At 36.7% G+C, this 16851-nt stretch overlaps 1 protein-coding gene across 1 annotated transcript; it reads right to left on the bottom strand.

Moving 5' to 3' along the window:
* Positions 1–13112: 13112 nt before the first annotated feature.
* Positions 13113–16851, bottom strand: LOC129273046 (toll-like receptor 3). Its single transcript, XM_054910102.2, has 2 exons — positions 16730–16851; positions 13113–16188 (listed from the first exon to the last, which is right to left on the bottom strand). The coding sequence occupies exon 2, from the start codon at positions 16172–16174 to the stop codon at positions 13499–13501; it is 2676 nt and encodes an 891-aa protein (XP_054766077.2). The 5' UTR covers positions 16175–16188; positions 16730–16851; the 3' UTR covers positions 13113–13498.

Genomic DNA, 16851 nt, shown 5'->3' on the forward strand with positions numbered 1-16851 from the left:
TGGAGAAATGGAGAAAAGACGGGAGTTTTTATTCTGGCCCCGCCATTAATTCTTCACCGCCAAAGTTGGACTTATTCTAATAAAGGTGCATGATACACATGGTCAGTATTGTAGTCCCACAAGTAGACTTTCATGATGTTGCTGAAAACGACTGTCGATAGTTTGATCATTTTAAATATTATTTTACACTCTGTCAACACCATGAAAATTAAGTAGCTACAAGTGGGACTATACATGTAATATTTACAGAGTGTAACATCATTTAACAAAGTTCCAGTCAAGAAAGAGACAAACATACTTTATTTTATTTAGTTGTTTCCACCTAGATCTAAAACCAAAACAATTTCAAAAAAATGTGGAAAACAGATGGCCGATTCATGAATGTAAAGATCTGTAAAATTTGAAATTTCAGCAACTTTTTTAAAGATAATTTTTCCTAGGCCCTATCGTAGATGAGTATACATACATGTACGTTAATTGATTTTTGATAGGAGTGGGCCATAAATTGGTGATTTTTTTTTTATTTTACTGTTCAAAAAGTTGTTTTGTGTTCCTTTTACCTTATCTCAACATGAAATGACAATATTTTTTTGTCTCGGGTCCGAGAAAAAGTGCTGGGCCAAAATCCAAAATGGCCACCAACCCCCCCCCCCCATCACATTTTTGGCCACAACTTCTTTATTTGGTGATCTTTTTCTCTGGTTTTGGTGTCTATTCATATGCTTTTTGTGGCAGCCAATTTGATTTTCCTAAAATTAGTACTTTTAAACCATTATTTGTAGAGTTAAAAGGTGATATTACTTCAATTTACAAATTTTTATAGCCTTTTTCAGCAAAAAAAGTAGGTTTCATTGTCTTGTGGTTCTTGAATACAGACCATACTGGTCACTTGAACAGTAGCAAGCAGCTTCATATAGTTTTATTGCTTTTATTCCTCTTAATTGGGGTTTACGGATATTTGCGAAATATAACTTATCAAATAAAAGAAAATTTCATTTGTATCCATAGGGGCTATACAGTATACAATGTACTGTACATACTACACACACTGCCTATATCCATGCATTAACCACCATGACATATAGTAAGGCCTGTATATAAATTATAGTGTCACAGAAATGAGCTCCTGGGGCGGTATTCTGAAAATCGTGTTAACTTTCGTGTTAAATATCGTGTTATCTCTCTGATTTAACACGCCCCTAACATACCCCCAAATCGGTATTCTGAAAACCGTGTTATCTGCGTGTTATCTCATTTCGTGTTATCTTCAGCTCCTCCCACTCTGCATCTATTTAATCCAATCAAATGCGCTGTTAAAGAAACAAATCGCGCAAAATTTTCAAGGAAAAGGAGAGTGCGCGAACGGTGACACGAAGCCTGCATTGTGACATCATTTTTTGTAAGCGCATACAGCTAAATAAAAATTAGAGCTAGAAGAGACGTGGCCGGGGTGATTGTAACAATTAAGAATTGAATTGAATTTATTTTCTTACTTCACAAGATAACAAAATAATACAAGAAATTGATTATTTCAGACAGCATGGATACGAAATTATAACAGGAGACAGAGGCCTCGATCGATTGTAGAGCGGGCAGGGGACGATCGCCCCTAAAATGTGGGGGCAAGCATAATTTATACATGCCCCAATAATTTTGAGAATTTGAAAAAATAAATATGCAATGCAAATTTTGAAAAGCATGAAAAAGATAAATCAGACATAGAAATATCAAACATACAAAATTGTATTTTTTTCTATATTATAAATTTAGAGCGATCAGCCCCCCCCCCAAAAAAAAAGAAAATCACTTTTGACCGCCCCCGCATATAGATTGACTGGCGGGACAGATAAATTAAGGATAACCTAGACGCATTGAGAGTTAAAAACTTGTAATCATTGGAACTATATAACCATTGAAAAAGGGTTAAAAAATTGTGAATATTATAGAAGAGTTCCCCAATCGCTAATTCCATTCTTTTTCATGTCTGTTTGTGCTTTTTTAGACGTTTTTTAATTTTCTTCCTCTCCTTTTGTCTTTTTTATATTATGGCAAAAAGTAACCAAATAAATAACTCATGAGCATGTATGATAATAATGTTAATTGATCCAAATTAAAGATGCATTTGAAGTGCATTTTTACAGGAAATTCCAAAGAAATTGTTGTTTAAAGGGATGGTCCGGGCTGAAAATATTTCTATCTAAATAAATATAGTAAAATTCAAAGAACAAAATGCTGAAAATTTCATCAAAATCGGATAACAAATAACGAACTTATTGAATTTTAAAATCTATCAATATTAATTAGGTGGGCTGATGATGTCACATCTCCACTTTCCTTTTTCTTATGTTATTACATGAAATCATAAATGTTTCATTTTTTCATACATGTGTAAATGATGTGTCTCCATTATGATGAAATAAGTTGCGGCAATACATAACTAATGCACTAATCAGTTGTCAATCGAATTGTTTTAGTTCTTGGTAGAAAATTTTTAAATAAACGTAATTTCCTATAATAAAATACAAAAGAATATGTGGGGATATGACATCATCAGCCCACCTAATCAATATTCATAAAGACATGCCTAGGGCTGTTTCATGATAGTGGGAATAGTGCAAATCTTTGAAATTCAATAACTTTGTTATTTGTTATCCGATTTTGATCAAATTTTTAGCATTATGCTCTGTGAATTTTATTCAATCCAGCCTGGACCATCCCTTTACTTATTGTTAGTAGAGAGAAAGGTAGATGGAAAATAAAATTGGAAAAATGAAAGAAAATTACAGTAAATTCTGCCAAACGATAGTTTTATGCCCGTTTATGTTCTTTTTTACGTTTGCGTCTGCTAGAAAAAGTGCAGCCATCGTCATCCCCAACTTAACCTCTCCTTAACGCAGTGTTAAATGTTCGTGTTATCTTTGAACAAAATTTTAGCTAACACCATTTTCAGAATACCAAATTTTGTGTTATCTTCCTCCCTAACACCGCGTATGGGGTTGCGCGTTGCGCTCTGCGTATTTCATGACCTGCGCGGTGTTACCACTTGGGCCACGTGTTTTTCATGCTAACACGATTTTCAGAATACCAATCGTGTTAGCTAACACCGTTTTTGTGCTAACACGGTTTTCAGAATACCGCCCCTGAGGTTTAGAATTAGATTGTCAATTTGATTGCTTGTCAGCTGATGTAACATGATGTAACATAAATTGCACATAAACATCACATTATATCATATACGGAAATGCACATCACATCTTTAGCCATATCTTTTCTATTTGGATTTTTTTTACCTGGTTGTGGTGTCTAATCCTATGTTTATGGGGTTAGGTAACTGCCATGGTAATGCTGATCAACAGCCAATCAGAATCAAGGATTCCATGCAAGTTACCATTGGATCGCAAAGTTACCATAATGGTATCTTTTAGGCAACAGGGCCCTGAATAGCTACAGTACAGTGCAAATGCCATAATGTTGGGTCGACTATATACCTCACTCCGCCCCCTGAATTAGCATATTTGACGATATGTCTTCAATTTCTGAGACAAAACATAACTTTAATTTCTGAGGCATCTACATGTAATCCTAAACCAATAAAGAGCTAATTTCTATTAGTCCAGGAGCAAGGACCTGTGAAAAATGAGTTCGTACAACCCACACCACAGAAAAGGTTTGATACCATAGGTAGTTAGTATGGACCATCTAGATTAATGCTAGGTAGGTACATGTAGTAGTCTGAAATTGTGGTATCACTATTTTTCTACAGACAAATTTAAAGAGCGGTGTAAAATAACAAAATGAAAAAAATAAATAACCTTTATGGGTAAGGTGAAATGTAAGTTGCCATATCTCCGCTTTTATATGCCATGAATACGTCATTCATGTTTCAAAATGTTGCTGGGTGACAGCTCTAAGTCTAACGTTACAGTACCTCAAGGTAACTTTACAGTAACATGTAAAAGTGAAATTAAGATATCAAACCTTCAAAATAGGAATACACTAATGGCCACTGCCCATTTCCATCTCAAGTAGATATGAAAGAATGAAGACTATAAATTGATTTTTGTATTTAAATATGTGGCGCTCTATAGAACTATACTTGGATTAAATATGCCTTATTCATAATAAAATGAAGATTTTTAAACATTTTCAGATATATTCTTACTAGCCTGCGGGCTACTATTTACAATCTTGTAGTGCCGTTAGTTTGGGATCCAACGCTGCTTAAATCAATTAGAATCACTTTTTTACTGGCGATACAATCTGATCCAAACCAAATTCATTACCACTGGCGTAGGACCTCGCCCTAAAAAATGTATATGATGGGACCAGTGTCAGTGAGCGGCAACCCCCATGCAACTTTTTTGGTAGATAAATAAGAATTTTTGCATCAAAATTTGAACCATTGGCATTGACTTCATTCTCATAAATAGAAATATTAGACTCTAAGTTAGTGGTCTATGGAGTATGGTATTAGTTATCAAATTGAACAAATAGATCTAGCATCTCACGTTAGAATCTAATGTGAGGCTTAGATCTAGATCTATACCTAAAGTCTAAACTTGGCTTAGGGCTAGATCTAGACTCTAAGTACTGTAGGTCTAAATCTTTATCAAAGTTAGAAGTTAATAAGAAACTGCTATTCTTCCATCCTTAGACTAGACCTCTACTGCTCTAGATTCTAGTCTAGATCTAGGCCAAATCGACCTCCAATTTCTAGTCTAGATCTAGGCCTAACGTTTGATCTAGATATCTAATGTTAGGGCTTAGCCTTAGATCTGGATGTAGTCTAACTTGTTAGGCCTAGATCTAGATTTACCTCTGACTAATCTAGACCTAGAACTTAAGTCTAGGACTAGGCCTAGGCCTAGATCTAATTTAAAAAAAAAGGAAGCAGCCAGGCCCAGGACCATGCAGGTCCTATACTCAGACTGTGTCAAATGATCAGAGAATTAATAACATTAATTAGACTAGGGCAGGCTTAGATTCCATTTCTAGGCCTAACTTAGCCTAACTTAAGTCTAGACAGTAACTGAGTAAGAGAGTACGGTAGTCTAGATCTAGTTAACGTTTTAGATCAGGTGGTTAGTTAATGTAAATGTTGTTATTAATATTGTCAGTCTAACAATTTTTTTTTAGTGATGTTAAATCTGCCGTTTCTTCAGACTCTGTTCCCAGGTTTATATATAGTGGATCGTATTACCTATCACTTTTCAGTAAATCGTCCTTAATTAGGTTATAGAAATACCGGTATTCGGCCTTATCCTGAAATAAGTCACCTCTCTTCTCATGTGTGTCAGTGTGTGTGCGCTCGTTGTGTACAAAGTCAATGGGAGAGGAAAGAAGTCACCGCCACTGTCGAAATGAATTAACGGCAGTGAATGGAGTGGTGACTTAAACCAGGATAATGCCAAATATTCATTCATTTTTCGTCAAATACTTACTCCAATAATGCCTGAAATCTTACAGAAAAAGAATGTTGCATCAAAGAAAGATGGCGAAGATTCTTCGCGGAAACCAAAAATGAACGCATCCCTTGTCACCGACTCGTCTGTTTGATCCCGCCGCCTACTATACTATGTCTGAAAACAATACCGGTATTATCGATACAGTGATCGGTCGGATCTATGGTCAGGATACAGTACACGTGCGTGCTTCCCATACCGCGTACGAACGTGTGACTCCTATATGGCAAATTGACATAAGGTATTTATTAGGGTGACAATATTAGCATTTTGATGTCATGTCTGTCAAACTAACCTTTAATTCCAATTCATCTTCAATCAATCAGTTGATATTGTATGGCTGTAAGCAACGTCATTTTAGAATGAATAGAAAATATTTTTTAATTCGATCTATTGTCGCCTTTTTTTGTTTCTTAGTACCGTATTTTGAAATAATAGAAATAAATTGTTAGTATGAAAAAATGTAAAGTTTTTTTAAACTCTATATGAACCCATTTCTAATGCCCCCTTTCCCCAATCAATCAACAACTTAATCAATCAAATCATTCATCATTTATGATTCATTCAGCCATCCAAGCAATCAATCAATTAATCAATCAATCATTCAATTAAACATCCAATCAATCAATCAAACAAACGATCAACCTGTCAACCAATTTGTCAACCATAAAATAATTATATAGATCAATAAATTGATAAGTATTTTTTTCATCATTTCACTATTAGCTGCTGTAAATTTACGCATTTATCATTTTTAAAACGCTCAACAAAATAAAATTGACAAAAGATTTAAGTTTAAACATTTCATATAAATTACATTCCTTTTTAATTGTTCTTAACACAATTCATAGAAACATTCTTTTCATTCTTTTTCTTTGACCTTTTCTCACAACATTTCCATAGCAATGAAGAACAAGTTAAGATATCAATATTATACATTTAAAAAATATGTACTCAACATTTCAAATGATGTATTCATACCATCTAAAGGAATCATATAGTTATCATATTTCGTTTATAAATGACAAAATAAAAATAAGTAAATAATGAAAAAATTATACGAATTATCATCATGGCATTTCAATCACATTATAAATATCACACATGTCTGAAATTACTGTAAACTGAAAGTGATAGAAAGAATTTAAAGGAGAAAATGAATCAAGGACAGGAAGAAATCAAGATAAAAATAAGTTGATCAACTAGGAAAAAAATCACTCGTCACTATGTACAAGGACACAGATAACTCCTTGGTGCCATAAATCAACGACAGCACAAATGCAGATGGACCCATAATGTTTACAGTTGTTACACTTTACCAATTTCACAATCATCTATCCATAGACTTGGGTGTCGTCTGCCCACAGACACAGCATGGCTTGTCATCTTCATCCTCATCACCGTAGTCATCGGTGTCCTCGTCCATGGCGTTGTCAAAGACGAGTCTGCGGGTCTGGGTGATGCCATGGATGAACAGCTGTCGGAGTCTCATCAGCCGCTATTTCGACTGAGGTGGTTGCAGCCGCCGGAGTAGAATCTTTACCCTAATCGACATCATCATAATTTACGCGGAGAACTAGGTAGATTCCTTGATCTGTCACTGCCACTCCAGCTGCTTGGTACCTGTATTCTTCTGATCTTGGCTTGGTGGTGGATGAGAAGGGCGACGTTCAGCAAGAAATGCCTCAGTTGGTGTCGCAGGTTCGGCATTCTCTAGTTCGGCATGATCCTCGTTACGATCTTGACCGGCCGGTATTCACAATTAAAACCAACTTCGCGATACATTGAAAAACCGGCTGGGTTTTTCGAGGTTAGGCCTATATATGCTTCTTAATGATTCTCTCGAGATCCCCATAGTAGTCCATGACTGTCTGTGGTTTAGATGACTTCACCCGAGATGTAGAGAGACCTTGTGGTTTCACAAGTCGGATGGTTGGCCACCGTCCATGAAACCCTTTGAACGAATAATTGACAGTCAACCGGCGTTTGTGTTCAGGGCGATGTTTCAACCTCTTCAGATTGTTGGCTAATTTAATCACTAGCCAGTGTGATTTCCTGTAGTAAAAGATAAGAAAAGAAATAAAAATAGCGAACAAAATTATAATCATGATAGTAACTATTTCAAAATAATGAAAAGTAGTGATGGAATCAAACTTACATCTCTCCTTGAAAGTCCATAACCTCTATCAGCCATAAAGTTAAGATGCGATACGACCTGTTCCTCTTCTGTAAAAGAATTAAGCACTGGACGAGGTCCTGATTTTTCTTGTGGACTCTATCTTGGAGTGTTGTCTTCGGGATGCCGCATCTTTTTTAGGCTGAATGAAGAGAGGCCCCTCCGTCCACAAGATTAATTGCAGTCTCCATATGGATCTCGGAGTATTTTCGTCGACCATGTTGACTGGGACATTTCCTTGGGAATTCCTAAATGACATCGATAAAGAAATATATGTGCAATACATCAGGAAAGCAAATAATCTATTTTGATAGGAAGTAGTAAGACTGAAATAGTTTTTATTTTCCCTTTCTTCTTCATTCTCCTTTTCTTTCAATTTCATATTCACTCATTAATGTCCACCCCCATGACACCGCTCCTGTAATTTTTAATTATCTAATTATCTTTCCACCCGTTCCAATCGTCCATCCATTTAATTTCAAGCCTATTATCATCCTTTTCCTTTATCATCAAGTTTAAAACCGATCTCCTTTTTATCATGCTGTCATCCATCTCTCTACTTCATGAAAACGTGTGTTATTTCAACTTAAATTATAGTCCATATTTCAATAATAAATTTTCTCATTTCTGGATCCAACTTGGATACAGTTTATTGAATTATTCATTTTAATTTCATCAAATATTATTATTACACTGTTAGGCTCGCCTAACGTTAGACCTGACGTACTGGCGAATGGAAAGTCGTTTGCCCTCGGATTTCCTACATCAGTTTAAGCTCCACCAATATTTCTACAAATCATTTATGATATCAGGTCTTTTGACTTTATTGTTTCAATTAGCAAATGTCTATGTCGATAGCAACTTTTCATGAGCCATGAATACATGCATATTTGAGGCCCTCTCTCATTTCAATGAACGGTGCATAAAAGCAAAATTGTTTTAACAGCAAATGCATTTTATAATATTCTTATTAATTTAGCAGAAGTGACACAGGTTGGGAATATAGCTTCATCATTTTTTAATAACATAACTTTTCCCTTTGCCCATTATCCTATAGTAATGTGATCAATCAAACGTGACAGGGTTTGCGATGAAATCAATGTCCAGTGCATGCAATTTATAACACTTTTCAACTCAAAAATTATACTCTATTACAAGAATTTGTATAAATGAATCCATTGTGGCGATGAATAGTGACCAGTCGATGTTTGGATTAAAAATTAGTCCTTAAAGATTTAAATGTTAATAAATTTCGATTCATAAATCTATTTTTAAGATTTACATTTAAATTCAAAGAGAGGGGGAAATGAGCAAACGTTAAACAGAAAATTTGCTTTTCTTCAATCATCACTATAGATCTCACTGTATTTTTTCTAAAGAGAGAATGCCGATATTGATTATTAGGCCTATCGTGTGATACAGTATTAATTTTGGTAATTTAATAGTGAAAGTGGACTACAGTATTATGGCCTAAAAAGTGATTGTAGTATGCTCTAAAATGCGATTTTCGCATGTTAGTTTCTTAAAAAGTCCCTACCGTGGGAGGGGGAAGTCCGCCTTCCCCCGCTCCCTCGCCAGGACTCAGACACAAACCATCCCAAAATCATCACAAAAAATCGATACCTATGAACCCCCCCCCCCCCAAAAAAAAAAAAAGATAGACATGTAGTCGTAGAAAATTTTAAGTGCTCCCCCACCCCCATTTATTATGCCTGTTCAATGCTAACTGAAGGCAGACCGTCATTTAAGATAATCTTTATTCTGTAAAAGAGAATGTAATCATGAACATTGTTTTATTGGAAGAAGACTGAGACCTAAAATCCATGGGTGCTTACTTTTATATAGGCCAATTGAAATACGATTATTATCATTGATTATTATTATTATAATTGTTATTATCATTATTATTATCATTGTTATTATTATCATTATCATCATTATCAATTGTTATTATCATTAGTACTATCTTTATTATCATTCTCATTATTCTCTCATTATCAATAAAGACTTGTTAAAAAAATATATTATTGTGTAGTGATATTGAGTATGAGCCCGGGGGGGGGGGGGCCACTTACATTGACGAGTGGATACCATGCGCGACCAAAAAAAACACGTAAAAAGGATGTCTTTTTCAAGATAGGGCACGTTACGTACGTAACGTGATAAGGGTGTCAAAAACACAAAAATATTGAAAAAATGGTATCTATTTCGCTCGGAAAATATACGTGTTTAGGGTCAAATATGCGGGGATGATAAAACAAAATCAAAATGTTTCATAAAGGATGTCCTTTTTGCCCCAACACTACGTGTTTAGAGTCCGATTTGCGCGAGGTGTGGAAGGTCGGGCCTTACTAAACCAAAATAATGGTGTGTAACGTAAAACCGACGATCGGACGGACCCGTGACATAACAATAAAATATCGCTGTACTTGTTTAGGGGTTCATTTCAGGGAATACTTGCCAAGAGTATCGTTTTGTTTCCAATACTTGTTAAGGGGTGCATTTTCAGAATATTGAAAATACATCGCTGTACTTGTTTAGGGGCTCAATTCTGGGAATACTTGCCAACACTTGTTAAGGGTAGGGTTTCACACGCCAATACTTGTTAAGGGGTGCATTTTCAGAATATGGAAAATACGTGTTTAGGGTGCTTTTCAAGACCCCGTGGTCGCGCATGGTATCCACCCGTCAATGGAAGTGGCCCCTCCGGGAGTATGAGATACAGAGTTATGCTATAATCAATGGTATTTGTGAGGCTCCATGACATTTACTCCGGCGACAATTGCTCCTCTGTAAATTCCACACACTATACGCAATTACCAACTTCAACCCGGGAGTCAACACATGGTACCCTATCCTAAACCTAACATAACACCCCGCACAACACCCTCTTGCAACCCTAACCCAGACCCTATGGCCCGTATTCTGAAGTCAGGTTTAACTCAGACCATGATCTAACTCTGTGCTAAAATTATGGGGAGCCAAATATTCAAAAATTATGTTTATATTGTATATTTCTTGTTTACTATTTTGTTTCCTTTTTGCTTTCATAATGAAGAAAAATGCTTCAAAATACTTTAAATTATCATTCCCAGACAATTTGGGTGTCATATGAGTTAGTAAATTGGATGTGTACTCTCGGGGATTTTTGCCCCAATTGGCTCTCCATAGTAAAACCACAACTTTAAACCAGGGTTTAATTTAAACCCGAGTTCAGAATACGGGCCTATATCTTAGACGATATAAAGCCCGGAGCAAATGCCGTGTCATCATTTAGGTTGGGGGATTCAAATGGTGATTCCTCTCAATGGATAAAAAATAAATCAGTCAAGGAGTTACTCCCCCCCCCCCCCCCCCCCCACCCCCATTAACTGCAATTTTACACGAGCGTGAATTGGATCCTTAATCTGTTTATGCACTGGTGAAGACGAAGGGAAAAACCCGCGCGACCCTTCTTCCGCAGTCACTTCGCTCACCCTAATCAGGCCTAGCTTATTTTGCTCACAAATCTTTTTTTCAACTTCCCCACTTTCTTTTTCAGCTTGTTTTTCCTGTTTAAGAAGGATGTGAAATATGAGACAGAATCACGTAAATTCCTTTATTTTGGAGGGTTTCATTTTAGCTATCACCATAACCAGACTTTGTGTTTTCTTTACATTTTGTTTGAAAATATATGATTAGATTTTTTTTTTAAATCTTTATATATATATTTGCAAGGCATGCTATGATAACAGCTTACCTACTTATTTATTTACCTGCCATGTTAAGGATAAATGGATTAAACAGATAAATGAATGAATGAATAATCAAATAAAGAAAGAAATGAATGAATAGATAGATAAATGAATAAATACATACGTACATAGACATAATCAGGTCCACATAGTCGGATTTACAAAATGTGCATCCCCTAAAATGTTTGTAGAAGACCATTCCGGGTGGCTTTTAAGTTTCGTTATTTCTAAGGCTCGTTCGTCCAATAACGCATAAGATTCGTAATTCCGAAGGTTCGTGAGTTAAAAAAACGAAATAAGGTTCGTCATTCCGACGGTTCGTTAGTCAGAAAACGAAATATGGTTCGTTATTCCGGAGGCTCGTTAATGCGAAAACGAAATAAGGTTCGTTAGTCCGAAAATGAAATAAGATTCGTATTTCTGATAATGAAATTATTTTGTTTTAGTCACAAAAACGGTGTTGTAATTAAAAAAATAACAGGATATTATGCAGTCATATTTCAAACGGAGGATGATACATGTATATGTTGCAGTCAAATAATGTATTGCATCAAGAATTGGCGCTTCGATCCAGCATCTTAGTTTTTATTTTCTGTGAGCAATGTTCAGGAGACTGTGCGTTGGTCACATGGGAATAACCTCCACATAAGGGTTTTTGGGGGGAGTGTCATTTTTAACAGCTTCTCCTGGTTATGATAAAAAAATCCCTGTTGGTGGGGAAAAGGCGTCCTTTTTCAAAAGGGAAAATGCCCCTTTTCAAAAAAAAAATGTGTCCTTATTCGAAATTAGATACTCATATTTAAAGGACAACATAATACACTTTAGGTAACTTAAATCACAATTTTTAGCTCGCGCTTCGCGCTCGCCTCAGTTATTATGCAGCAAGGTGCTCACCCTTCTTCTGGTTATAACAATGCTTAGAATGTCCAGTTTTCAGGTTAGAGCATCATAAATTTTCAGCACGCGCTTCGTGCTCACATTATTCGATTGGTTGAATAGGTACTAGCATCCTATTCACGAGCCACTTTTTGGTCAGTATATTAAAATTGTCAGTTCGTGCTTCGTGCTCGCGTTAACTCTTTAGTTATATAGACATCGTTTTCATGATTTCAAAAACTGCTCAGAATGTTTAATTTTCATTTTTTATTCTCGCGAGGATGCTCTTGTAACAGTATGGCCTAAAAATAGCCCCACACTGCAAAAACTCTGGTGTTGATTTAACACCAGCCCGGAATCTATATATGTCCACATCAGAGAAGTGTTAAACAACACCAGTTTCCTTTTGGTCTGACACCGGATTCTTAGTAATAAAACAGCATCGGTTTGATTCCAAACTGGTGTTGTTTGAATACTTCTCTGGTGTGGACATATATATATTCCGGGCTGGTGTCAAATCAACACCGGAGTTTTTGCAATGTAGATATAAAAAAAGTTTTCGCTCCACGATGCAAGACGGATTGAAGAACATAGATAATGTATTGTCAGATGTTCCTCACGACAAAGAACAACTAAGAAGCCTTTGTCGAAATTTGGTGAATCAAATTTCTTTCTGGCATGTGAACAAAGAACAAATTTGCAATTTCCAAAACTTAGGACGAAACTGCTGATCCGGTTCACCAAATTTTGACAAAGACCTTCCAAATGTTCTTTGTCATTATTAAGACAGGCATTTTTAAATAATTCAAATTGTGCTGTACTCTCGAATCGCTCCCCATTGTAGTTGCGAAATTTTCCTTTTAAGATTCTCTGACGTCTTTTATGAATGCCAAATTAACAAACTCAATATCAATAGCGCAGCCAGACTCCTAAATCTTTCAATAGGTTCCGTATTCCTATTAAACACAAAGCACATTATCACGTAGTCTAAATATATTCCTATTACCACTCGAAAATTCATAACAAAAACAAACAAACTCTTTGTAGTAGTTGTACACTTCATAAAGGTTCCTGTGACATAGCCATCACATTCTCGAAACAAAGAGCACAGCAAAGTTTCAATTGTTTTAATGAATAGTAAATAAGGTATATGTATCAAGACTATCCAAAAAGCACACGAGCCTATGTCGAGGCCCCTTAATATGCTATGTGCCTTTATCGGTAGGCTGCTCATTTACGGATAATTATTTTTATTCATTTGGAATATGGTCATTGGTCTTTAGATTGATGGTAAGATTCTTTTCAAATTCATGCCAGAAATACTCTTGTCCTCTGACATCCCCTGTCCAGTTGAGGTAAGGTCTACCGTCACCAAGGTACAACCTCACCAAGAAAGGTAGCTCATCATCTGGGATATCTTCAAGGAAAACGACGGTTACGAATTCGGTCTGGGTATCGCAAACGTGATCCATGGCTATGCGGAATTTGAGCATAAACCAGCGGTCACGAACAGCGGCTTTGCTGAGTGCTACTACGGTCTTGAAACTCCGGCTCACCACGTAGTCAACTGCATCAAAATAGTACATACCTGCTATGAGGTCTGCATCACCAAAGATGTTCCTTTGAAACTGTGGAAGTTGTTCTTCCAAGGTCGGTCTCAGATAGATGCGAATCCATTCCTCGTCGTCGTCACAGAATATGAAGTTGATGTCGAACTCATATTCGGTATGGTTGCGAGCATCTATTCTCTCCCTGTAGCCCCAAACCGCCAGTTTTAGAAGAAAGAGTTTATACTTCAGTTGCCACCGCTTGTGATGGATGAGCACAACGGCGGCAATTAAGCAGACAAGTATGACCAAAGCGACAGGAATGACACTGAAAATGGCATAGTTGAATCGACATAGTTCATCGGGCTTGAAATGTAGGATAGGTTTCTCACGGAGTGAAGGCAATGATTGTGGCCCACACAGAGTACTTTCATCGTTATCAAGGCTCAAACTTTCTCTACCATTGAGCCAGTATAGCAACCACTTGATATCACATGTACACACAATTGGATTATCGGAAAGATCTATTTGTGAAAGAGAGGAATGGATTGGTCTAAATGTGCTCTCGTTAAGACCTGTTAGTTTATTGTTGGCTAATGACAGTCTTGTAAGTCTCGGATTGTCAGAGAACGATCCTGCATGGAGGTCCGCAAGCACATTTCCATCAAGACGAACGCTTCGCAACTGACTCAAACCTAGGAATGTACCTGCATGAACCTGCTTAAGCGTATTACCAGATAGGTTTAGCTTCTGAAGTGATTCTAACCCAGAGAACAAAGAAGGTGGGAGATTAGAAATGCCGCATTCGTCTAAACCGAGTTCCCGCAAAGCAGATAGATGGTGGAACATGCCCGGTATCAGACCATTTGATTTGCCAATACCAAGGTTATTGCTAATATCCAGTATGGTGAGATTAAACATTCCATCGAATAGAGAAACATTAGTGGTTGTATTCCAAAGATTATAGGACCAAATCTTAGAGTTTTTCATGTCCAAGTGGACAAGATTCGTTGTGTGTTTGAAAGATTCTCCAGGTTTTAAAGGACTCGAAGGGAAGTAGCCGATATTTCTTTTCATAATCAGCGAATTTAATGCTGGAGTATAAAGCTGCAAACTTGTAATACTGCATCCTGCCAAATTGATAGTTTTAACGTTATCTAGTCCTGTAAATGTTGATAAATGAATAACAGTAAGATGATTGTTTGAGCTTAGGTCCAATATTGTCAAATTTCGCAATCCATGAAACGCAAATTGGGAAATTTTTGCCAATGAGTTCGCAGACAAATCTAACTCCATCAGGTTGATTCTCCATGTCTGGTTACTGGGATTTATGTACCTTATGTTATTAGAATTGACATTGAGCACTTTCAGTGCAAGCATGCCTTTAAACAAACGTGGTTCGATCGTCACTATTTCATTATGATCGAGGATAAGTTTATTAAGTCGAGTTAGATTTGAGAAGACATGTGAGTAGAGTGGGTGTATTCTATTGAGGGATAAATCAAGGCGAGGGAAAGGGTTATCTTGCAACGAGGAGAAGGCATCTTTTAGGGTAAATTTCAAGCCAACATCAAAGATGCGAAGTTCTTTTACATCTGAACGGGAGATTCCGATTGTTAGATTTGTCAGCATTTTAGGGGTGAAAGGATGGCTATCGATGGCCCGTCCGAAACTGAGTGAGCGGGTATTCAGTGCTGCTATAGCATCGGAATCAATCATCTTTAAGGGGTTTCCAGCAAGGACCAATGAATCAGTTTGACAAGTAAAGGTGAAACATTCTCTTGTCAAGTTTTCAATGTTATTCGAAGAAAAATCTGCGTATTCAACAGATCCACAAGAGCTGATGTTGACGAAAGTAAGTTCGTTGTAAAGCAAATCGACGCGGTCAAAGTGTTTACTCCATTTGAGGATGTCGACTGGAATGGATTTTAAGTGTGATCCTGACAAGTCAAGGAATGTCAACTCACTTGCCCATCTAAATAAACCCGCATCTGAGAGCACAAGATTGCGATTGCTGAGGGAATACAAGGTCCTTAAATTCTTCAGAGGATGAAAAGCTGCTCGTTCAATCACCCTGAGGTCGTTGCCTGAAAGGTCCAATTTAGTTATCATGGGATATCTTTCAAACGAGGAATTTAAGAGGGTTGTAATGTTATTACCACTCAAGTCGAGGTCAACTATGTCTTTGGCAAGACTTTGGGGAACACAGTCGAGACCTTTGCTGTTGCAGTATGCTTTTCTCAGTTCAAAGTCTTGGAAGCAATCCTCACGAACAGTCTCGGACAATATTCCTGACGATATCATGGAAGCTTGAAGCATCAAGAAATAGCAAGCCAATATGACTGATTGGAAAGCACGTGAACTGTACTTGTAGGCCATGATTTCGTCCTTCCCTGTACATGGTAAAGTAACCAATATTCTCATGCTACAAATGGTGATGTAGGCCTACCTAATTATCACGTATCATGTAAATCAGGTAATATATTAGCCCATGAAGTAATGAGTCTATAATTAACACGATAACGCAAATTTATATATTTTTTTCTTTCAATATCCAACTTCCCCCCAAGTTGAATTTTGCATTAAAAGCAAAATTTGACAACATTATAACTTAGATCAGTTGAAAATAGATCTAGATTCTATTATTCGAACGTGGATCCTGTACATGTTGTATAAAATAGGAATTGACTAGGACTTGCTATCAATGCTTGTCGTAACATAAAATACACATATTGATATGTTTGGTTTAGGGAAGACAGGGGGGGGGGGGCTCCATTACCCTTCTTTCTAACCCAAATATTTTTTTTTCAACACGTAGAAAAAAAGATTCCTCACACATTTTTTTATATACATAGATACCTGCCAGTATGATGTCAGATATTGATAGTTATAATGGTAACAGATAAGAATATCACCGCAAAAAAAATAAGGTACCTTTTCTTTTAAACTCCTGTTTAAGTATACGCTCCACCTACGATGGATTGCATTCGCGGTCTCTGAGGTCTCACCAGCTGCGATCACCTTGCTCACTTCATGCACTTGGTGCTTGATACTCT

The sequence above is a fragment of the Lytechinus pictus genome, chromosome 12 (genome assembly GCF_037042905.1).
Source record: "Lytechinus pictus isolate F3 Inbred chromosome 12, Lp3.0, whole genome shotgun sequence".
Classification (NCBI taxonomy): domain Eukaryota; kingdom Metazoa; phylum Echinodermata; class Echinoidea; order Temnopleuroida; family Toxopneustidae; genus Lytechinus; species Lytechinus pictus.